The sequence below is a fragment of the Mugil cephalus genome, chromosome 7, assembly GCF_022458985.1.
Source record: "Mugil cephalus isolate CIBA_MC_2020 chromosome 7, CIBA_Mcephalus_1.1, whole genome shotgun sequence".
NCBI classification, from domain to species: domain Eukaryota; kingdom Metazoa; phylum Chordata; class Actinopteri; order Mugiliformes; family Mugilidae; genus Mugil; species Mugil cephalus.
Genome location: NC_061776.1, coordinates 4,891,759 through 4,912,481, shown reverse-complemented (window position 1 = coordinate 4,912,481; position 20,723 = coordinate 4,891,759). Strand labels below are relative to the sequence as shown.

At 40.2% G+C, this 20,723-nt stretch overlaps 5 protein-coding genes across 7 annotated transcripts in view; all 5 read left to right on the top strand.

Moving 5' to 3' along the window:
• Positions 1-2,418, top strand: part of LOC125010910 (T-lymphocyte surface antigen Ly-9-like) — a 17,281-nt gene extending 14,863 nt beyond the window's left edge. For all 3 annotated transcript variants that reach the window (XM_047589856.1, XM_047589855.1, XM_047589852.1), the window contains one exon: positions 1,803-2,418. In XM_047589856.1, coding sequence (XP_047445812.1) covers positions 1,803-2,164 — 362 coding nt within the window. In that variant the 3' untranslated portion in view covers positions 2,165-2,418. The remainder of the gene's footprint in view (positions 1-1,802) is intronic.
• The window catches only part of LOC125010938 (tripartite motif-containing protein 16-like), a 26,263-nt gene extending 5,540 nt beyond the window's left edge, over positions 1-20,723 (top strand). Inside the window, exon 2 of the mRNA XM_047589897.1 lies at positions 20,177-20,723. The gene's annotated coding sequence lies outside the window, so the exon portion shown is untranslated. The remainder of the gene's footprint in view (positions 1-20,176) is intronic.
• LOC125011049 (SLAM family member 5-like) lies at positions 2,414-5,750 on the top strand. The gene is made up of 4 exons (XM_047590044.1): positions 2,414-2,478; positions 3,068-3,373; positions 3,459-3,743; positions 5,210-5,750. The coding sequence occupies exons 2-4, from the start codon at positions 3,127-3,129 to the stop codon at positions 5,230-5,232; spliced, it is 555 nt and encodes a 184-aa protein (XP_047446000.1). The 5' UTR covers positions 2,414-2,478; positions 3,068-3,126; the 3' UTR covers positions 5,233-5,750.
• Positions 9,763-12,472, top strand: LOC125010937 (tripartite motif-containing protein 16-like). Its single transcript, XM_047589896.1, has one exon. It carries the CDS (start codon positions 10,036-10,038, stop codon positions 11,713-11,715), a length of 1,680 nt encoding a protein of 559 aa, XP_047445852.1. The 5' UTR covers positions 9,763-10,035; the 3' UTR covers positions 11,716-12,472.
• Positions 15,867-20,177, top strand: LOC125011058 (tripartite motif-containing protein 16-like). The gene is made up of 4 exons (XM_047590054.1): positions 15,867-15,900; positions 15,980-16,119; positions 16,310-17,712; positions 19,634-20,177. The coding sequence occupies exons 3-4, from the start codon at positions 16,432-16,434 to the stop codon at positions 20,033-20,035; spliced, it is 1,683 nt and encodes a 560-aa protein (XP_047446010.1). The 5' UTR covers positions 15,867-15,900; positions 15,980-16,119; positions 16,310-16,431; the 3' UTR covers positions 20,036-20,177.

Sequence of the window (20,723 nt, the reverse complement as noted above, 5' to 3'; positions counted from 1 at the left end):
GAAACGTTTGATGAGTGGATCTGATGCTTACTGAGTGTTTCTTTCTGTGTCTCACTTTTAAAATTCATTGAAAGATTCAACAGCTTTTTTCTTTTACTTTATTTACTTTTTAGTCCAGGCCGACACAGTTTAAATGGTTTCACTCGTATTTTGTATGGATAATGTTAAAAATTATAAATAAAAAAACCTTATTGAGCTTGGTCTTCAAAACATATTGTGCAAAATAAACTCGCAGTTCGAGTCGAATTGAACTGAAAAACAGGCCAAACATACAGTTGACGTCATCTGGAAGCGGCGGACAGGGCTGGGCGATGATGGGAACTTTGGTATTGATCCGATACCAAGTAAATACAGGTCTAGTATCGCCGATACCGATTCTTTTTCTTGGAACGTCATTGTCATTGAATAACTTCGTAATTTCACCTTTAGATAGTTGATTATGGTTAAGGGGCAAAATAAAGGACAAATATTTAGGCAAGTAATCCATTTTTTATTGACTGATTACAATATAAAACAATTGAAAAGTATATATATATATATATAAATTCCCCTTTTCCTGCAGTTGTTTTTAGAAAAAAAGGCATTAGTGCAAAAATAAAAAAAGGAACAATGTAATAAAAATTTAACAATGTAAACATGACCAAAATAATGGATAATAAAGTCGGTAGTAAAGTCAATTAAGCAAAATACACAAAAAGCGACAATGTAATAATAAATATAAAATTTACTTAGAGAGGGAAATGTTGGCTCATTCATTTTCCTCCACTCTTCCAACTTAGTACCAGCTGTGATTCTAGGATTTGAGCGTCAAACTTTGTCCATATCCACCTTTTATTACAAGTGAGGAATGAGAAGCTCCTGCATCGCACAAACTTGGAGAGAAGCTGCGCTCGTATGAACTTTGCGACAAGTAATTTGCTGGAACAAACAACAAAAGTATCGAATTCAGAACGCTAGTATCGATCCGATACTGGCCTTGGTATATTTAGCTTGATACGCCCAGTCTTACCCGATACTCGGGGCGAGCAGATCTGGTTTGCAGTCAGGTCATCTTCTCATGTTTTGAAATGGCACATAAATCTTTCCTGTTGGCTTTTGTGCTGTATTCAAGTCAAATTCAAGGTAAAAATCTTTTTTTTTGTAGTTGTATTCGTTAATGTTTCCTGTTAATCCTTAATTTCTTATTAAGTTTAATACCAACACTGGCAGATAAGTACAAAAATGAAAATCCAACCGAGAGAAAAAAAAGCAGAAAGAAAGCGCTGGAAACTCCAGGAGAAAAAAAAAAAACACAAAATCAGCTGTTTGGGCAGGAGACTGAGTCAGCACGGAGGCAACAAAAAGGAAAAAAATCAGAGACGATGGAAAAAAACCTTTCATCTGGAAATTTGTTTCTGTCGCTCGAGATTTCTCTCGCTGGCACAAACGAGATTGGCGAAATATTGGCACTGTAGGGAGCCACAGCATTCCTCTGAAGAGCCACGATGGTCAGGTGATGGAGGAAGGAAACGGAGGGAGAGAACAAAAACACGGAAAAACGGAAGCAACAAGAACAGCAGGACCACCACAGGCCCTATAAAAAAAAAAAAAAGCCAGTTAGAGTTGCATTAATGTCATCCTGCTCTTGTTGACATTTACTCTTTATTTTGAATAAGCATTTAGAATCACCAATTAATTCGATCCATTCCTTCTCAAATCTGGATAAGATAAATTTACTGGAGATTTTTTTTAATTGATTATTGTGTCAGAAATTAATTACAGTAACATAATAATTTCATTATTATGTATCTACTGTTTTCCAGGGTCCAGTGCTGTGACTGATGGGTTTGTGAAGAGAGGAGATGAGGTACTTCTGGAAGTCATGGATGATGCTACAAAGGAATTTGATTTGTTTGTCTGGACATTTAATACAAGCAAAGTTTTAGTAAGATATTCACCTGGTGGAAAACCAAGAGTCTCTGAAAGTTACACTGGAAGAGTTGAGTTCTCTGTGGAAAATTACTCAGTGAAATTGAAGAATCTACAAGATGACGACAGTGGAGTTTATACAGCACGTGTGGTAGGAGATAAAGAACAAACAGTAGCTAATTACATGGTCACAGTTCAAGGTAGGTTTCTGAACATTTCACACACTGACAGAGAACATCTGCTGTCATGTCTGTAAACCTCCTCACACCTACTTTCCTCCATCAGGTCCAGTGTCTCCAGTTGATCTGAATCCAGACTCTGTGTCCATCAGCTCAGACTCCTGTAACCTCACTGTGACCTGCAGCACAGAGGACTCACACATCAGCAGCACTTTCACATGTGACACCAAAACCTGCTCTCAGGAGGGAGGAGACCAGTCAAAGGTCACCAACTCTGGTGCTTCCCTCTGTGTCCACCTGCTCAATGACGCAATCATCTGTCACCATAGCAACCAAGTCAGCTAGACTCAGAAGAAGACACAGATTCAGGATCTCTGTCCCCTACATGCTGGTGAGACTGACAGACTGATTAAATAAATGAAATGAGTGGGTTTGCAGTATCTTTTGAAAGTCAGTAGTTTTACAGTTTAAGTTTATTTATACTTATGAGGTTTTAGTCGAGCAATTGAGATGCATAAAAGACATTTGTTCTCTAATTTTGTGTCTTGAAAATATAAATTTATTTTAAACTCATTTTAAATATCAATGAAGGCATCTGTTAAGACATTTAGACACAGAACCAGTACAGTCAATCAGTAAATTGTCCACTGATGCTGAGTTTTGTTTGGGTTTTCTTGTAAAATAATATCAACTTGCAGTGAGACTTAAACTGTTCACCTCTGGACTAAACATCTATGTTTCTGTTCATCACCACAGATTAACTAGGAAAACTGTTTTATTTCTAAATTTCTAGGACATAGATGCTCAAAGGTAAAGCTTCCAAGACATGATGCTACACTAGCACAAGATAAACTATCTACTAAACTAACTAATGTACTTGAGAACATTTTTAAATGATTATTGTGTCGGAAATGAATTACAGTAACACACTATTTGTGATTGATGTTTAATGTCATTATTATGTATCTACTGTTTTCCAGGGTCCAGTGCTGTGACTGATGGGTTTGTGAAGAGAGGAGATGAGGTACTTCTGGAAGTCATGGATGATGCTACAAAGGAATTTGATTTGTTTGTCTGGACATTTAATACAAGCAAAGTTTTAGTAAGATATTCACCTGGTGGAAAACCAAGAGTCTCTGAAAGTTACACTGGAAGAGTTGAGTTCTCTGTGGAAAATTACTCAGTGAAATTGAAGAATCTACAAGATGACGACAGTGGAGTTTATACAGCACTAGTGGTAGGAGCTAAAGACCAAACAATAGCTAAATACATGGTCACAGTTCAAGGTAGGTTTCTGAACATTTCACACACTGACAGAGAACATCTGCTGTCATGTCTGTAAACCTCCTCACACCTACTTTCCTCCATCAGGTCCAGTGTCTCCAGTTGATCTGAATCCAGACTCTGTGTCCATCAGCTCAGACTCCTGTAACCTCACTGTGACCTGCAGCACAGAGGACTCACACATCAGCAGCACTTTCACATGTGACACCAAAACCTGCTCTCAGGAGGGAGGAGACCAGTCAAAGGTCACCAACTCTGGTGCTTCCCTCTGTGTCCACCTGCTCAATGACGCAATCATCTGTCACCATAGCAACCAAGTCAGCTGGACTCAGAAGAAGACACAGACTCAGGATCTCTGTCCCCTACATGCTGGTGAGACTGACAGACTGATTAAATAAATGAAATGAGTGGGTTTGCAGTATCTTTTGAAAGTCAGTAGTTTTACAGTTTAAGTTTATTTATACTTATTAGGGTTCAGTCGAGCAATTTAGATGCATAAAAGACATTTGTTCTCTAATTTTGTGTCTTGAAAATATAAATTTGTTTTAAACTCATTTTAAATATAAATGAAGGCATCTGTTAAGACATTTAGACACCAGTACAGTCAATCAGTAAATTGTCCACTGATGCTGAGTTTTGTTTGGGTTTTCTTGTAAAATAATATCCACTTGCAGTGAGACTTAAACTGTTCACCTCTGGACTAAAGATCTATGTTTCTGTTCATCACCACAGATTAACTAGGAAAACTGTTTTATTTCTAAATTTCTAGGACATAGTTGCTCAAAGGTAAAGCTTCCAAGACACAACGCTGTACAGGGTCTGAACATCCCCTCCACCCTATTAGTGCAATTGTCATTCCTGTGATAGCTGTTGTTGTCCTTATGATGCTTGTTGCATTTTACTGCCATCGTAAGTTATTGTATCTTTTTTATTTATTACAAAACAGAAAGATGAATCTATTTTATTATCTGCTGCCTCACCCATTAGTACTGTTTATTCAGCAATCCAGTAACACTAATCATACAGTTAAAGTTATTCTGTATTTAGTTTTCATGATAGTTTACAGCTGTTCTTCAGAAACAACAAATGTTGAGACAAGCACCTGTGTTTTAGAGCCTCTAGTCTATGTGCTGCTTTAAGATCATTCGTTCTCTGAATCCTTCACTTGTGATCACCCACATTATAAAACATCACACATGGAGACTTTAAGTGTGTGTCTGTGTGACATAAGAGATATTAACACATGCATGACATTTGGACTCCACAGGAACAACTTTAGAAGTTCATTAATACCTTCAGTGTGCCAGCTTCTTCTCCTCATAATAAACTAATGAACTTACTGATGAATTCCTGACTTTCTGATGAAATAGTCTGTTTATTGTTCATGTTTCCTGACTTGTAACCAAATTGGCCTCGGGTCCATAGACTGCATATTAAAGATGGACGGCTCCTCTAAAGTGAAGCCAGAGCAGCTAGAGCTCTCCCTGGTGACTGACTGCAATATAGGTCTTAAACTGAAACGCGAAAACTAAAACAATAAATTACACTTCAAATAGCTGTATTTCAATGTTGTTTTCCGCCTTTTTAGGTAGTTAATATAATACTGGTGCATGTTCAAGTGTCCAGGTAACACGATGAACTAGTGATGAAAGCAAAAACAGAAATAAATAACTGCTCATTAACATGAAAACTAAGAATAATGTGAACACAAGACTGAGGCCAAATCTGCACTCATTGTCTTATGATGTCATGCTAATAGAAACGTGTACTTTCTCAAGGATAGGGTACAGATGATCAAACACTTGTTAAAAATGTTGACTGTCTTTTTATTCTTCAAGGTCTGAACCCCCCCAAAATCTGAATCATCTTTCAGCAGATGATGATTCAGCTCGTTCTGGGGTTGTACAAAGGATCCACTAAGACTAAAACCAACCATCTGCCAGAGAGTCCGTATGCAACAGTAGAAAAGCCTACCAGGTCCTGAGATAAATCATCAAGACAAACTGAATATATTCAACATGTTAATATAAGCCTTACCCTGACATGAGCTGGGCTTCACAGTATTGTACATGAACTGTATTTGTACATGGAGTTCTTTTTAACAGTGTGTCCAGAGAACTTTTAAACAGTTGACGTGTATGGTCCTGTCTCCCTTTCTTTTTCTGGGTTTGGGGAATGTGTTCATTATTTAAAGGTTAAAAGGTTAATTACTCTGTAAAATATTAGCCCTGAGGGCTCAAGGTCTTGTGGAGTTTTTGGAGAAAAGATACCACATATAAGGAGTGTGTTGGAACTGAGCAGCAGGGAGTTCTACAGTTGGTCCCTGAAGGTCCCTCAGATTCAGCAAGAGTTTTTGACATTGTTCTTTCATGCAATAAACATTTCTTTAAATGCAAGAGAAGGCTTGTCAGCAGTGATCACTTCTTTTCATCAACACATCAATATACAACACAGTTTACATTGTCTTGATTTTACACAACACGTAACGGAGGACCTGGTCTCATCTTATGGCCTGTCCGTGTCTGAGTCCTCTGTCGTTGGTCTGGCTGGTCTGTGTTTTTTAATATCACCAGTTTGAAAGTGATGAGGAAACGCTGTCTTACTCCTGAAGTGGCTGCTAATCTCATCCAGGTTTTACAGAGCACTCTCACAGAGATCTTACCAGCGCCCTGAAGGGTAACAGACAAAAAAACAAAACCAGGTGGCTAAATGGCGGTCAGAAAGTCATATTGTTCATGAAAGTGGTACCAAGAAAAAATGACTGATAAAAGTGGTGAGTGTTAGTGAAGATCCCTTGGACGATGGAGAGACGAGTGGAGACCAGCACATCCCACAACCCTGGCCTTACCTCCGAGAAATGTTTGAAATAGCTGGCAGCAAGAAGGACTCCTGGAGAATGCATTGTAAATTGCATTTACCAAAACGCCACGAACTTTTTGGCATTCAAGAATTCGCCATCAAATTTGAAAAAACATGTGGAGAAGAAATGCTTTGTGTCGTGGATAGATAATTCATTGGTTTCAGTAACAATTGCTTGGCTAATTTATGTTTGCAATGCAGTAGCTACTTGGCTAGCTGCAGCGATATGGTAGGCTATAGGCTAGCATGTAATTATAACTCATTTAGGCTAGCTAGCTAGTTCATATTCACTTCACTACAATGGTCTAGTATTATTTTGCATACTGTTCAGGGTTCCTACGCAAGTATGGAAAGTATAGAATTAGATTTTTATAAATTTCCCGGTCTGTAAAAGTATTGAAAATGAAAACTAGTGTATGGAAAAATATGTTTCCAAGACTGTTGCCACAATTTTCTAAAACATAAAATTATCAATATCTAATTTTAAAAAAAAGGTGCTTTTCATGGCAGCACAGCTAAAATGTTAAAAATGTAGGCTAGACGTCTAAAACATTTGTTCTTATTCTAAATCACTGAACATAATGTAAATTCTCAATGACTGATTAACTCAATTTATAATTAGTTTAATTTAGGATTTATTAATTATAATTCCATACTTTTTAATCACATGCCATAAATTAGATTTTTTTTTTTTTTTTTTTTTTTTTAAACCAAGAAATCTGGAAATTAGTGTCTGGAAAAAGTACGGAATTTTTAAAGTTGAGATATATAGGAACTGTTGCATGTATAGCCATATATTATTCAAAGGAAATTATGTTATGTCATGTAGTCTAATGTTGTGTGTGTTTCTGTCTGCTTTTCACCTCCAGAGAAAACACATAAATCAGTTGGAGAGGTACACAACCCTCACTTCCAAAAGGCTCACAGCGACGGATGAAGGCCCAGCCTCCAAACAACCAAAACTCTGGGAGACCAGAAGAGTGTCACAGGCCAGTGTTGATAAAGTGCTCATGGATTTTGCACACTCTGAGTGTTGTTGAGCAGCCGGGGTTTCAAAGCTCTAGTTCTCCACCTACAACCTGATGTGTCAGCGATGTCGCATGGCACCACTAAAAACAGAGTAGACCAGGCTGCACTGGTCATGAGAAATAATCTGAAAACAGCTCTTGGCAAAGAGTTTATTGCGACAACGACTGATTGCTGGACCTCACAGCGACGTATTTTATAGGAGTCACAGCACGCTGGATTGAACCCCAAACTCTCCAGAGACGTTGTGCTGCTCTAGCCTGCAAGCAGCTTAAAGGGTCCCATACCTTTCCTGTCACTGCCAGTGCCCTGAATGAAAGTTTAACATCCGTGAAAAGATTACCTGCACCACAACTGATAACGGCTCTAATTTTGTGAAGGTCATGTTGATGAAAATAACAATCTGGCACCTCCAGCAGAGAGTGGTGAAGTATACGATGATGAGTAGGAGGAAGTTTAAGATGATGATGAAGAGATGGAAAATGCTGATGTTGAGTTCGTTGAAGCCGGAGCCATTTTAGATGAAGACGACGGCTTGGAATGTCAGCTTCCAAAACACCACCATTGCGCCTGCCACCTCATCAACTTCGGATCAACTGTTGATGTGTCTGAAACAAATGTCAGCAAATATCACAGTCTACAAGCGTCTCTGTCGTTCATCATTTGCAAAGTGCACAAGTCTGTGGAACAAAAGTGCAAGATCCACCATAGCTGCTGAGGTCAAATGACACAAGGTGGAACTCGCTTTTTTTGCTGTTGAAAGGATCATTCGGATCTCCAGAGAACAAGGAGAAGGCGCCATTGCTGCTGTCTGCAGTGAACTGAAGATACCCATGTATGTACCTGCATAATTGCTTTTTAAAGCTTAATGATTGTAATATGTGGTAGCCTGATGTTTATAAGGATCGTTCAAGATGCGAAATGCTGCTAATACACATCCACCATTATGTATGAATTTTAGTTCTCTTTAAAAGTTGATCAGCAGTGCATAATAGTCCCATATAACATTCCTGTTGAGCTGGCTTTTCTAGCAGAGTATGTCAAGTGTCAAAAGTGTTTGATGTTCTGCAGGGACAGAGTAGTGGGCAGATGGGATGGTTGGTACCTACAATAACACTACTCAAGGTTAAGCTCCAGCACCTTCGCATTTCCATCAAGTTCTGTGGACCTTTGGATGATGCACTCCTCGCAGGCCTTGAAAATCGACTTGGACAGATGCTTACAGATGCAAACTATATTAATCATGTGGTAATCCAGTTCCCTGATTCCAATAATTTAATTCCATAATTCCAATTTGGTCTGCTTTTATTCCGTAGGCCTCGACTACATCAAAAGTCATTTGGAAGAGCAAGCTGTGGAGAATCAAGGTGAAACCTCCCATTCCTCAGAGGACGACGACTTCTTTTCTGCAATCAAACAGAACCATAGTTTCCAGGAAAATGACCAACAGTTGGAGACTTACTTGGGATGCCTGGGTGATGCAATGGGGGTACTTCTCTCCCGACAGTATTCAACCTGTCAGTAAGACTTAACTCTCCACTACCAGCCTCAGTAGACTGTTCAGCACAGCTGGACTGATATTCACACCAAAAAGGGCATGTGTTTTGTGGAAACACACTCACACACAGCCTGTTTGGAATCTCTGTCCTCACACATGTGCACAAAATGTTTTATGTAAGGTTATACGTGAGGTTTTGGCAGCGTAGTTACTTCCCTGTTTTTTTAAGGAACTTTCTTTTGCCTCTCCCCCAACACACACTGTTGTGGGTAGTTCTCACATAGATGCACTTAAAGTCCTACTCACGATCTCTTGTTTATTAGAAGTTATTAGGGTATGCATTTAATGTTACTGTCTAGGCTTTGAAGTCTGTTGTGACAGATACTATGTATGTGTAATATCTATTTGCATACCAGTAATGTTTGAACACCATATATAGTGAGTTTGCATCCCTCAGTCTTTTACAGCTGTTTTATTTTTTGGATGTGTTTAGAAAAGATTGGCTGACAGAGCTTTTTGTATTCATGTCACCTAATTTTTCTCTGCTTGCTCTGGGTCATGGAGTCCAGTAAGCTTTTCCCTAAAATGGTGGTCCTGTTCTTGCAAGGTTACAATACTTTTATACTTTAAGTATGTTTTGATGCCTGTACATTTCACTTTAACCTGAGTAAAAAGATGAGTCAATACATCAACTTTTACTAAAGTCTTTTGAAACACAGGTATCTATACTTATACGTGAGTAAGGAATGTGTGTACTTTTGACACCTCTGCATAAATCCATCTTCATTGTTTGAAATAACCACTGTGTGGACCAGCTTTCAGGTCAGCTCCTGGTTTGACCCTCGATGTGACCAGGTCATCTTGATGTCAGGCTTTTATTTTTCCTACATGCAGCGATTCTTGTGAGGTCATCGTGTGGTTGGTTTGATCCCATAATGGACTGAAAAATAGATTTTAATTGCTCTAAGTAATTTCATTGTAGATGGTGAGTAGGTGATGAGGAATGGAAGGGCAGTGGAGACCTGGATGGGTTTGGTCTGGAGGAAGACTCTGAAGCTGTTTATAACAATGGACTCTACTTCCTGCTCTCAGACACAGCGGCTCCACTATGTCCACGTACATCTTGGTTCCCTCCCCTTTAGATCTGTATAACATGTGGAGAAGTGTAAGAGCTGACTGGCCCCATTCACTGTACAAACACATGACTTTTAGATCAGAGCTCAGAATAGTTTCACTTCCAAGAAAGAGAAACTCACAGAGTCACTGACACTGAGAGCAGAGATGGCGCAGAAAGGAGTTGAACTCGATCGAGAAACCTTTTCTTGTTCCATCTGTCTGGATCTACTGAAGGATCCGGTGACTATTCCCTGTGGACACAGCTACTGCATGAACTGTATTAAAAGACACTTTGATGGAGAGGACAAGGAGAAAATCCACAGCTGTCCTGAGTGCAGAAAACTCTTCCAATGGAGGCCTGTCCTGGTGAAAAGCACCATGTTAGCAGTTTTAGTGGAGCAGCTGAAGAAGACTGGACTCCAAGCTGCTCCTGCTGATCACTGCTATGCTGGACCTGAAGATGTGGCCTGTGATGTCTGCACTGGAAGAAAACTGAAAGCCTTCAAGTCCTGTTTATTCTGTCTAGCATCTTACTGTAAGAAACACCTTGAACCTCACTATAAGTCACCTACATTTAAACAACACAAGCTGGTGGATCCCTCCAAGGAGCTCCAGGAGAACATCTGCTCTCGTCATGGTGAGGTGATGAAGATGTTCTGTTGTACTGATCAGCAGAGTATCTGTTATCTCTGCTCTGTGGATGAACATAAAGGCCATGACACAGTCTCAGCTGCAGCAGAAAGGACTGAGAGGCAGAGAGAGGTGGAGGTGAGACGACAAAACATCCAGCAGATGATCCAGGACAAAGAGAAATATGTGAAGCTGCTTCAACAGGAGCTGAAGGCCATCGCTCACTCTGCCAATAAAACAGTGAAGGACAGTCGGGAGATGTTCACTGAGATGATCCGTCTCCTCCAGGAAAGAAGCTCTGATGTGGAGCAGCAGGTCAGATCCCAGCAGGAAACTGAAGAGAGTCGAGTCAAAGAGGTTCAGAAGAAGCTGCAGCAGGAGATCACTGAGCTGAAGAGGGAAGATGCTGAGCTGAAGCAGCTCTCAGACACAGAGGATCACAACCAGATTCTACACAACTACCCCTCACTGTCACCACTCAGTCAATCTACACACTCATCCAGCATCAATATCCGTCCTCTGAGGAACTTTGAGGATGTGAAAGCAGCTGTGACAGAGCTCAGAAAGAGACTAGAGGACATTCTGAGAAAGACGAGGACAAACATCTCACTGACAGTGACTGAAGTGGATGTTTTACTGCCACAACCAGAGCCAAAGACCAGAGATGAATTCTTAAAGTATTCATGTGAAATCACACTGGATCTAAACACCGTACACAGATATCTGGTACTGACTGAGGGGAACAGAAAAGTAAAATGGGTGTTACAAAATCGGTCTTATCCTGATCATCCAGACAGATTCATACATTGTTATCAGGTCCTGAGTAGAGAGAGTCTGACTGGACGTTGTTACTGGGAGGTGGAGTGGAGAGGAAGAGTTGATATAGCAGTCACATACAAGAATATCAGCAGAGCAGGGAAGGAATGTAGATTTGGACGTAATGACAAATCTTGGACATTAGATTGCTCCAGTTCTACATTTTGGTACAACAAATTCCAAACTCCCGTCTCAGCTCCTCCTTCCTCCAGAGTAGGAGTGTACCTGGATCACAGAGCAGGTATTCTGTCCTTCTACAGCGTCTCTGAAACCATGACTCTCCTCCACAGAGTCCAGACCACATTCACTCAGCCGCTCTATGCTGGACTAGGGGTTAGTGGTTGGTTTGATGATGTGTACTTTCTTGGTTCAAGTGCTGAGTTGGTGAAAGTGAAGTAGACAGAGGTAACTTCAGGACCAGAGAGTTAAATCCTGTGTTTGTCTTCATCAACTTGTTTTCTCTCCATGTTTGTTGCTGAGAGTTCATTGTTGTAGTGTTTCTGCTCAGAGATCAGCTGTCAGTCAAACATCATGGCTGCTACCTTGACATGTTTAATAGTTGTTCTCTGGATGTTTCATCACTCTCTTTAGGTGGAGCTCTTTCCTGTGTCTGTTTAGCCGTGGAGGATATCACTGCTCATGATGACTTTTATTTCCATGATAATCTGAACTAATCTGAGCTCTAAATGTCCGATGAATATTTGTATTGATGTATTTGTATTGTTGTTTCTCTTCCACTTCATATCAGAGGAACCGGCAGACCTTCCTCTATCACTGATATGTTTTTGATCACTTTGTGCAGAAAGAAATCTGTGATTACATTTACATTAATGTGTTTGGTTGTTGTTAAGCTACAGTAGAGATTTGTTTTAATTCATAAAACTGGAATCATCATGGTGACTATTAAACAGATGAATTGTTTTTTCTTCTTGTGCTGATGTTTAAGCAGTTTAATGTGTGAACAACCTGAAGGTTTAAATAATGAATAAAGGGTTTTCACCAAGAGGAAATTAAATATTGACTTGTGTCTTCATTCCAGGATCTCACTAGAATCTGATGGAGAAAATACATTGAAGTTAATGAAAGTATAACTGATACACTGTCTTATTTCCTGAAACACGTACAGAGTTTATGTACTCCTCCTTATCCAAGACGCCGATGATTGATGAAAAGTTCAGCATGGGTGGGGGTGGGGGGTGGTTTACAAAGGACAAGAGGATGGTAGACGAGGATGTTCTTCTTGGGTGTTGTGAGACAATTACATGAAATTGTTGTAATGAACAAAGCCCAGTTTATTGTATTTAAAAAGAATCAAAATAATAAACTAGCTGTAAATGTAGTAATTACAAAAAGTCTTATTTTACAATTTTAAATTCCAAAACCAAACCTCTCATCAAATGTCTTCATATCTGCTTTCAACTAAACTGTTGTGTGTGATAAAACATTTCATAAACTACATGTTGCTCATAAATGCTAAATGAACAGGTCAAATACTAATAAAATAACCCAGAACATCGTTCTACACTGGACACCAAATATTCAGAAGTGGAACTGATTTTTTGATTTTTCACCAACCTCTAAGTAAGAAAAAATAAATAAATAAATCACCTTAAAAAGACTCGTTTTTAGATCGTAATCTAAACAGATTCTTAAACACTGCAGCCAAATATATATTTTAGCTTCCTTTCACACATTACAAATAATAAGTGAACAAATAGCTTTGATTTGTAGCTACAACGTAGACATCTCAAAACTCCATTACCCACAATTCACAGAAATCAGATCAGAGACGAAGACAATCACAAGGATCAAATCACTGTTTATGTTTGGATGGTTGACTATAAAGGTTTAGAGAAGGAAGGAAGAAACCAGTGTTTCATTTGATAAAGTTATTTAAGTTTTTAATTTTATATGTCCCTTTTACACCCAGGGATGTATTTATTTCATAACTAAATGCAGCCTGTCTCAAAATACTATGCATGGAAATGTCATTTTGAGACCAAAACACATTTCAACATAGAACTTCCAGAGCTTCAAGTCGTGGATTTCTTGGAACGGCCTGGAGATACATCTGATGAATCCCCTAATATTAACTGAGAATAAAAGTTTACATGTTTGTGTTTGAAATGTGTTCATTGGTGTCGTCATGTAAAAACAACTCCAGGACTAATGGAGGGACTGGTTCAGGTTTCAGCTGATGGTCACAGTCTATATTCTAGGTTCTGGTCTCCCTAGGAAAGTTTTACATTCCTGAAAAAAGACACTTCTCAGAGGTGGTGGTGAAACAGGGAGTTCAGTGGCCTCCAATAGTAAATGTTTAACTACTGTTTTCCAACCTCATCACTGTGTTAAGTGGTAAATGTTCCAGTTAAAGCTGCAGTAAATAGTCTTTGACCAGCAGAGGGCAGAAATGGGCCAAACTTCAATTCACTGCATCATTATTTTGATGAACTAATCTCGTGCTCTGTGAATATGAGACACTTGGAGGAAATTTGAAATCCAACACGCTTCTGTTTCTACATCACAAGGCCAGATTGAAACATGGAAAAACTTTAAATTACAGAGAACATAACAGTGAGTTATTATGTTGATTATGTTACTGAACGTTTTCCTGTAGTCGCACGTACAAAGACGTGGAGTTAAAGTGGTTCAGAACAAAGTGGCTGCCATCAGAGAAGTGAGAGGTTTAGATTGTGCTGTTAAATCTGTGGTAAGCAATGCTGACAGTGAAATAACTTCAAAGGATCAACATTTAAACAGCGTTTAAGGCGTTTGTCCAGAAGCACGTGTCACACAACTCGTTGCTCTGATTGGTTGCAGCTCTGTCCAGTTACATGCAGACATCTATCTTCTTGGTGTGACCTTAAAGACGTCTGACTCCTCCAGACTGGGCCTTTGATGCAGAGACATACAGTCCAACAAACAGTGCAGACTACAAATGAAGCTCCAGCAGCCTGAGCCAGTCCTAAAAGCAGTGAGAAGCTCACAAACAGCATCAGTGCAGTGCAGGGGATTTTATCTGCACTTTAAAGTTCTCACCCTCCTTCCTCCTGTCATGAAGATGCATGTGACCAGAGCTGAAAGTCCTTTTCTGTTTGTAGAGCAGACCTGCAGCATCAGAAGAGGATCCTACCTGATCTGGTTTAGACTCCGGTCTCAGTTGGAACCCAGTGAGGACACAGGTGCAGGACAATAAGGTGATGAGGCCGGGGGGCAAACAAAAGGCTTTTAATAAGTGAAGGAGCTGCGGTTGGCAGGTAATCCAAAACTCAAAGAACTCAAGAAACATGGCAAGGTGAGAAAAATCAGGGGCAGAGTAATGACGAGGCACAGGTGAAACTAATGAGCAATCACACGGGAAAACCAATAATCATTCAAGAGACAACATGAGGAAATACAACAGACAGGAAATCAAGAAACTTAACAAAATAAAATAGGAAACTAAAACCATGATACAGACGGACATAAACATGACAAATAACAGTCGAGGCAGTTTCAAGCTTCACTAAGCATACAGAAATGTTAAAATTGTTCTTATCAAATTTCCCTTCAGGTGAAACACGGTGTATCAAACATGAGGAGTCCACTGAAGCAGGTTCAAATTATGTTGGAGGACCAAAATGCATTCATTAAATGTAATTGCCTCCTGAGAACTTCAGAGAGTCCCTGAACTTTGTTTCTCTTTCTGATCCCTCCTTCCGTGCCCCCTCCTCTTTTTTTATTTTAGGGATGTCTGGGAGTCGTCCCTTGAGAGAGGGGTACTGTCACGGTTCTGTGTCTATCTTTTATTTGGTGTGTCATGTTTTGCTTTTCCTGTTTTAGTTTGTTTACTTTTGTAACTTCCTGCCTGTCGTGCCTCATGTTTCTGTGATGATGTCTGTCTGTGCCATGTTTTGTGTTTCCTGTTTTATTTTGTTAAGTTTCTGGATTTCCCGTCTCTTGTGCCTCCTTGTGTGTTGATTGCTTATTGGTTTCTCCTGGTTTGATTGCCATCATTAGTTTCACTGCTGTCTTCTCATCCCTGTGCCCTCTTGTGTATATATAGCCCTGCCTTCCCTTTGTTCCCTGTCGTATTGCTGTTATTACATTGCTGTTATTTCCCTGTGTGTTGCGCTTTCGCTGTTTTTTTGATTAATCTGTACTTTGTATTCACCTGCCTTCTGCAGCGCTTTGTGTTCCCGCTTAATTCCATTAAATACCCCTTTTCTTTGGAGTCCCTGCCTCATTTTGTTGTCTTGCATTTTGGGTCCTCACCTCAACACGATTCATCTTGACACAAGTTGGGGCAGATGCTTTGTGGATTTTAAGGGGCAATATAAAGTTGAAGGTAGTAAACGTGGACACAACCAATAATTGAAGTTGTTTCCATGTATCACTGTCTCTCCGTCATTATACAGATGTCGTCAACATAGAAAATTAATCAGGCACAATATGGCAGTGGGCATTGGTCTGACAAACCTGAGATAAACCATGTGACTAGCACATAGCCAATCACCTGGATCACTCCAGTATTTACAGGAAGCAGACATGCTCTTGGTAAGATAAATTGGGGCTGATGCACGGAGCAGAGCAGAGCAGCTGCAGGTTAGTAACAAGTTTGCTGTCGGATACTTAAGTTAATGACCAGTATGAAGGTTAACAGTCACTTTCTTACTGACTGCAGATATCCACCAGCTGTCAGAAGTTCCTGCTAAAATCGTTATTGAAGCTGTTTTGCCTCCTGCCAACGCTGTGATGTCACATGGACATAGGCCATGAAGGGGTCTATACTGAGTCTGAAATCTGTTGACACAACTTAAGTAGGTGAGTTGAGCTAAATATATTGTTAGCCTCGTACTAATTTGTTGTTATCAAGGAAATGTGCAGGTTTAATTGTCAGCTTATTTGTACTTTGTACTGTTTGTACTGTTTTTTTTTTTCTCTGTAAGGTAAATAGAATGTCTTTCCAAGTCGTTGTGTTTTATAGTTTTATAGTTTATGACTCTGTTTTCAGGTCACTCCACTTCCAAGAAAGACAGTCTGGTGACACTGCTCGCTTCTTCCTCAAAAACACATTATTCATCTGTAAATTCTTCAAAGGATACGAGCTGTACATCACTGACACTGAGAGCAGAGATGGCTCAGAAAGGAATTGAACTGGATCGAGAAACCTTTTCTTGTTCCATCTGTCTGGATCTGCTGAAGGATCCAGTGACTGTTCCCTGTGGACACAGCTACTGCATGAACTGTATTAAAAGACACTTTGATGGAGAGGACAAGAAGAAAACCCACAGCTGTCCTGAGTGCAGACAACTCTTCATGTCGAGGCCTGTCCTGGTGAAAAGCACCATGTTAGCAGCTTTAGCGGAGCAGCTGAAGAAGACTGGACTCGAAACTGCTCCTGCTGATCACTGCTATGCTGGACCTGAAGATGTGGCCTGTGATGTCTGCACTGGAAGAAAACTGAAAGCCTTCAAGTACTGTTCAGTTTGTCTGGCATCTTACTGTAAGAAACACCTTCAACCTCATTATTATGCAGCTCCTTTAAAGAAACACAAGCTGGTGGATCCCTCCAAGAAACTCCAGGAGAACATCTGCTCTCGTCATGATGAAGTGATTAAGATGTTCTGTCGTACTGATCAGCAGAGTATCTGTTATCTCTGCTCTCTGGATGAACATAAAGGCCACGACACAGTCTCAGCTGCAGCAGAAAGGACTGAAAGGCAGAGAGAGGTGGACGTGAAACAACAAAACATCCAGCAGATGATCCAGGACAAAGAGAAAGATGTGAAACTGCTTCGACAGGAGCTGAAGGCCATTGCTCACTCTGCTGATAAAACAGTAAAAGACTGTCAGGAGATGTTCACTGAGATGATCCGTCTCCTCCAGGGAAGAAGCTCTGATGTGGAGCAGCAGGTCAGATCCCAGCAGGAAACTGAAGAGAGTCGAGTCAAAGAGGTTCAGGAGAAGCTAGAGCAGGAGATCACTGAGCTGAAGAGGGAAGATGCTGAGCTGAAGCAGCTCTCAGACACAGAGGATCACAACCAGTTTCTACACAACTACCCCTCACTGTCACCACTCAGTCAATCTACACACTCATCCAGCATCAATATCTGTCCTCTGAGGTACTTTGATGACGTGAAAGCAGCTGTGACAGAGCTCAGAAAGAAACTACAGGACATTCTGAGAGAGACAAGGACAAACATCTCACTGACAGTGACTGAAGTGGATGTTTTACTGCCACAACCAGAGCCAAAGACCAGAGATGAATTCTTAAGGTATTCATGTGAAATCATACTGGATCCAAACACAGTAAACAGAGATCTGGTACTGTCTGAGAAGAGCAGAAAAGTAATGTTTAAGTTTCAACAACAGTCTTATCCTGATCATCCAGACAGATTCACTGGTTGTTGGCAGGTCCTGAGTAGAGAGAGAGTCTGACTGGACGTTGTTACTGGGAGGTGGAGCGGAGAGGAAGAGTTGATGTAGCAGTCACATACAAGAACATCAGAAGAGCAGGGAATGAAAGTGCATTTGGACGTAATGATAAATCTTGGACATTATATCATTCAAATGACGGTTCTACATTTTGGTACAACAACATCCAAACTCCCGTCTCTGCTCCTCCTTCCTCCAGAGTAGGAGTGTACCTGGATCACAGAGCAGGTATTCTGTCCTTCTACAGCATCTCTGAAACCATGACTCTCCTCCACAGAGTCCAGACCACATTCACTCAGCCGCTCTATGCTGGACTTGGGATTTATTTTTCTCTTGGTGGTCGGTTAGCTAGAACAAGTGCTGAGTTGATTAAAGTGAAGTAGACAGAGGTAACTTCAGGACCAGAGAGTTCTTGTCTGAGCTCCAAATGTCTGATGAATATTTGTATTGATGTATTTGTGTTGTTGTTTCTCTTCCACTTCATATCAGAGGAATCAGCAGACCTTCCTCTGTCACTGATATGTTGTTGATCACTTTGTACAGAAAGAAATCTATGATTACATTTACATTTATGTCTTTGGCTGTCGTTGTTAAGTTGCAGTAGAGATTTGTACCAATTCATAAAACTGGAATCATCATGGTGACTATTGATCAGACGAATAGTTTTTTCTTCTTGTGCTGATGTTTTACCAGTTTAATGTGTGAACAACCTGAAGGTTTAAATAATGGATAAAGGGTTTTCACCAAGAGGAAATTAAATATTGACTTGTGTCTTCATTCCAGGATCTGACTAGAATCTGATGGAGAAAATACAGTGAAGTTAATGAGAGTATAACTGATACACTGTCTTAATTCCTGAAAAACATACAGAGTTTATGTCCTCCTCCTTCTCCAAGACGCCAGTGATTGATGAAAAGTTCAGCATGGGTGGGGGTGGGGGGTGATTTACAAAGGACATGTGGATGCTAGACGAGGATGTTCTTCTTGCATGTTGTGAGAAAGTAATGTTCCATGTACTTTTTTTTTCTTGTTCCTTGGCTTAAACTACTACTAAAACCTATCCTCTATATTCCTGCAGTAAATGCATGGTGAAACTTGTTATGCTAGTGTTAGGGTTAGGAGAAGGGGTTTTGGGTGGAATCAGTGCACGAGGCATCCAGCCTGCTCCCATATTATCCAAACACCCTTTGCTTGTTTGTGTCATTATTCCATCTTCATTGTTTGAAACAACCACTGTGTGGACCAGCTTTCAGGTCAGCTCCTGGTTTGACCCTCGATGTGACCAGTGTTAGATCCCCACAGGTAACAGGTAAGACAGCTTCTCCGTTTATATAGGGTTACGGCTTCACGTCAACAGAGTGTTATCCCAACTGAACTCAATGATAATACTACTCAAGCTGTAGGGGGGGGTGATTTCCTGTTTTCCCCCGAAAAAGACCACACACACACACACAGTGTGCAGTGAAGTCTGTGAAGTCCCTCCTGGCGATGATCATTCTCTGTCCGATCTTTGCTCTCCTGGCTGGCTCGCCAATAAATGTTGTGTCAAATAGGAGACCTTTGTCAAAGAAAGCCCCTGGCTGTTGTTAAATTCATTGTGAGGTCATTGTGGGGTTGGTTTTTCATAATGGCCTCAAAGTAGTTTTTAATTGCTCTAAATAATTTCATCGTAGATGGTGAGTATGTGAAAACGAACGGAAGGGCAGTGGAGACCTGGATGGGTTTGGTCTGAAGAAAGGCTTTGAAGCTGTTTCTAAGAATGGTCCTGGAGTACCCTCTGCTAGAGAAAGCTGAGAATAGCACTTGGTGTTTTTTTGTTTTGTTTTTAAATCCTCTGGTTGTGTACAAATTCTGTGAAATCATAGAAATGGTTAATTACTGATTCACTGATTGTCTTCAGGTCCTGAGTAGAGAGAGTCTGACTGGACGTTGTTACTGCGAGGTGGAGAGGGGAGGAAGAGTTGGTGTAACAATCACATACAAGAATATCATCAGAGCAGGGAATGAAAGTGGATTTGGACGTAATGACAAATCTTGGGCATTAGATTGTTCAAATAACAGTTCTACATTTTGTTACAACAACATCCAAACTCCTGTCTCAGCTCCTCCTTCCTCCAGAGTAGGATTGTACCTGGATAACAGAGCAGGTATTCTATCCTTCTACAGCGTCTCTGAAACCATGACTCTCCTCCACAGAGTCCAGACCACATTCACTCAGCCGCTCTATGCTGGACTCAGGATTGGTGATTGGTTCGGTTTGATTTTTGATAGATCAAGTGCTGAGTTGGTTAAAGTGAAGTAGACAGAGGTAACTTCAGGACCAGAAAGTTGAATCCTGTGTTTCTCTTCATCAACTTGTTTTCTCTCCATGTTTGTTGCTGAGTGTTCATTGTTGTGGTGTTTCTGCTCAGAGATCAGCAGGATGTTTCATCACTTCCTCTAGGTGGAGCTCTTTCCTGTGTCTGTTTAGCCGTGGAGGATATCACTGCTCATGATGACTTTTATTACCATGACAATGTAAACTTGTCTGAGCTCTAAATGTCTGATGAATATTTGTATTGATGTGTTTGTGTTGTTGTTGTTTCTCTTCTACTTCATATCAGAGGAACCAGCAGACCTTCCTCTATCACTAATATGTTGTTGATCACTTTCTACAGAAAGAAATCTATGATTACATTTACATTAATGTGTTTGGTTGTCGTTGTTACGTTGCAGTAGAGATTTGTACTAATTCATAAAACTGGAATCATCATGGTGACTATTGATCAAATGATAGTTTTTTCTTCGTGTGCTGATGTTTAACCAGTTTAATGTGTGAACAACCTGAAGGTTTAAATAATGAAAAGGGTTTTCTCCAAGAGGAAATTAAATATTGACTTGTGTCTTCATTCCAGGATCTCACTAGAATCTGATGGAGAAAATACAGTGAAGTTAATGAGAGTATAACTGAGACACTGTCTTATTTCCTGAAACACGTACAGAGTTTATGC

Coding starts and splice junctions, on each gene's coding strand:
- LOC125011049 (XM_047590044.1), top strand. CDS start 3,127: ATGGATGATGCTACAAAGGAATTTGATTTGTTTGTCTGGACATTTAAT. Junction 3,374..3,458: donor ATACATGGTCACAGTTCAAG/GTAGGTTTCTGA, acceptor TTCCTCCATCAG/GTCCAGTGTCTCCAGTTGAT. Junction 3,744..5,209: donor TCTCTGTCCCCTACATGCTG/GTGAGACTGACA, acceptor TTATTCTTCAAG/GTCTGAACCCCCCCAAAATC.
- LOC125010937 (XM_047589896.1), top strand. CDS start 10,036: ATGGCGCAGAAAGGAGTTGAACTCGATCGAGAAACCTTTTCTTGTTCC.
- LOC125011058 (XM_047590054.1), top strand. CDS start 16,432: ATGGCTCAGAAAGGAATTGAACTGGATCGAGAAACCTTTTCTTGTTCC. Junction 17,713..19,633: donor GATTCACTGGTTGTTGGCAG/GTCCTGAGTAGA, acceptor GATTGTCTTCAG/GTCCTGAGTAGAGAGAGTCT.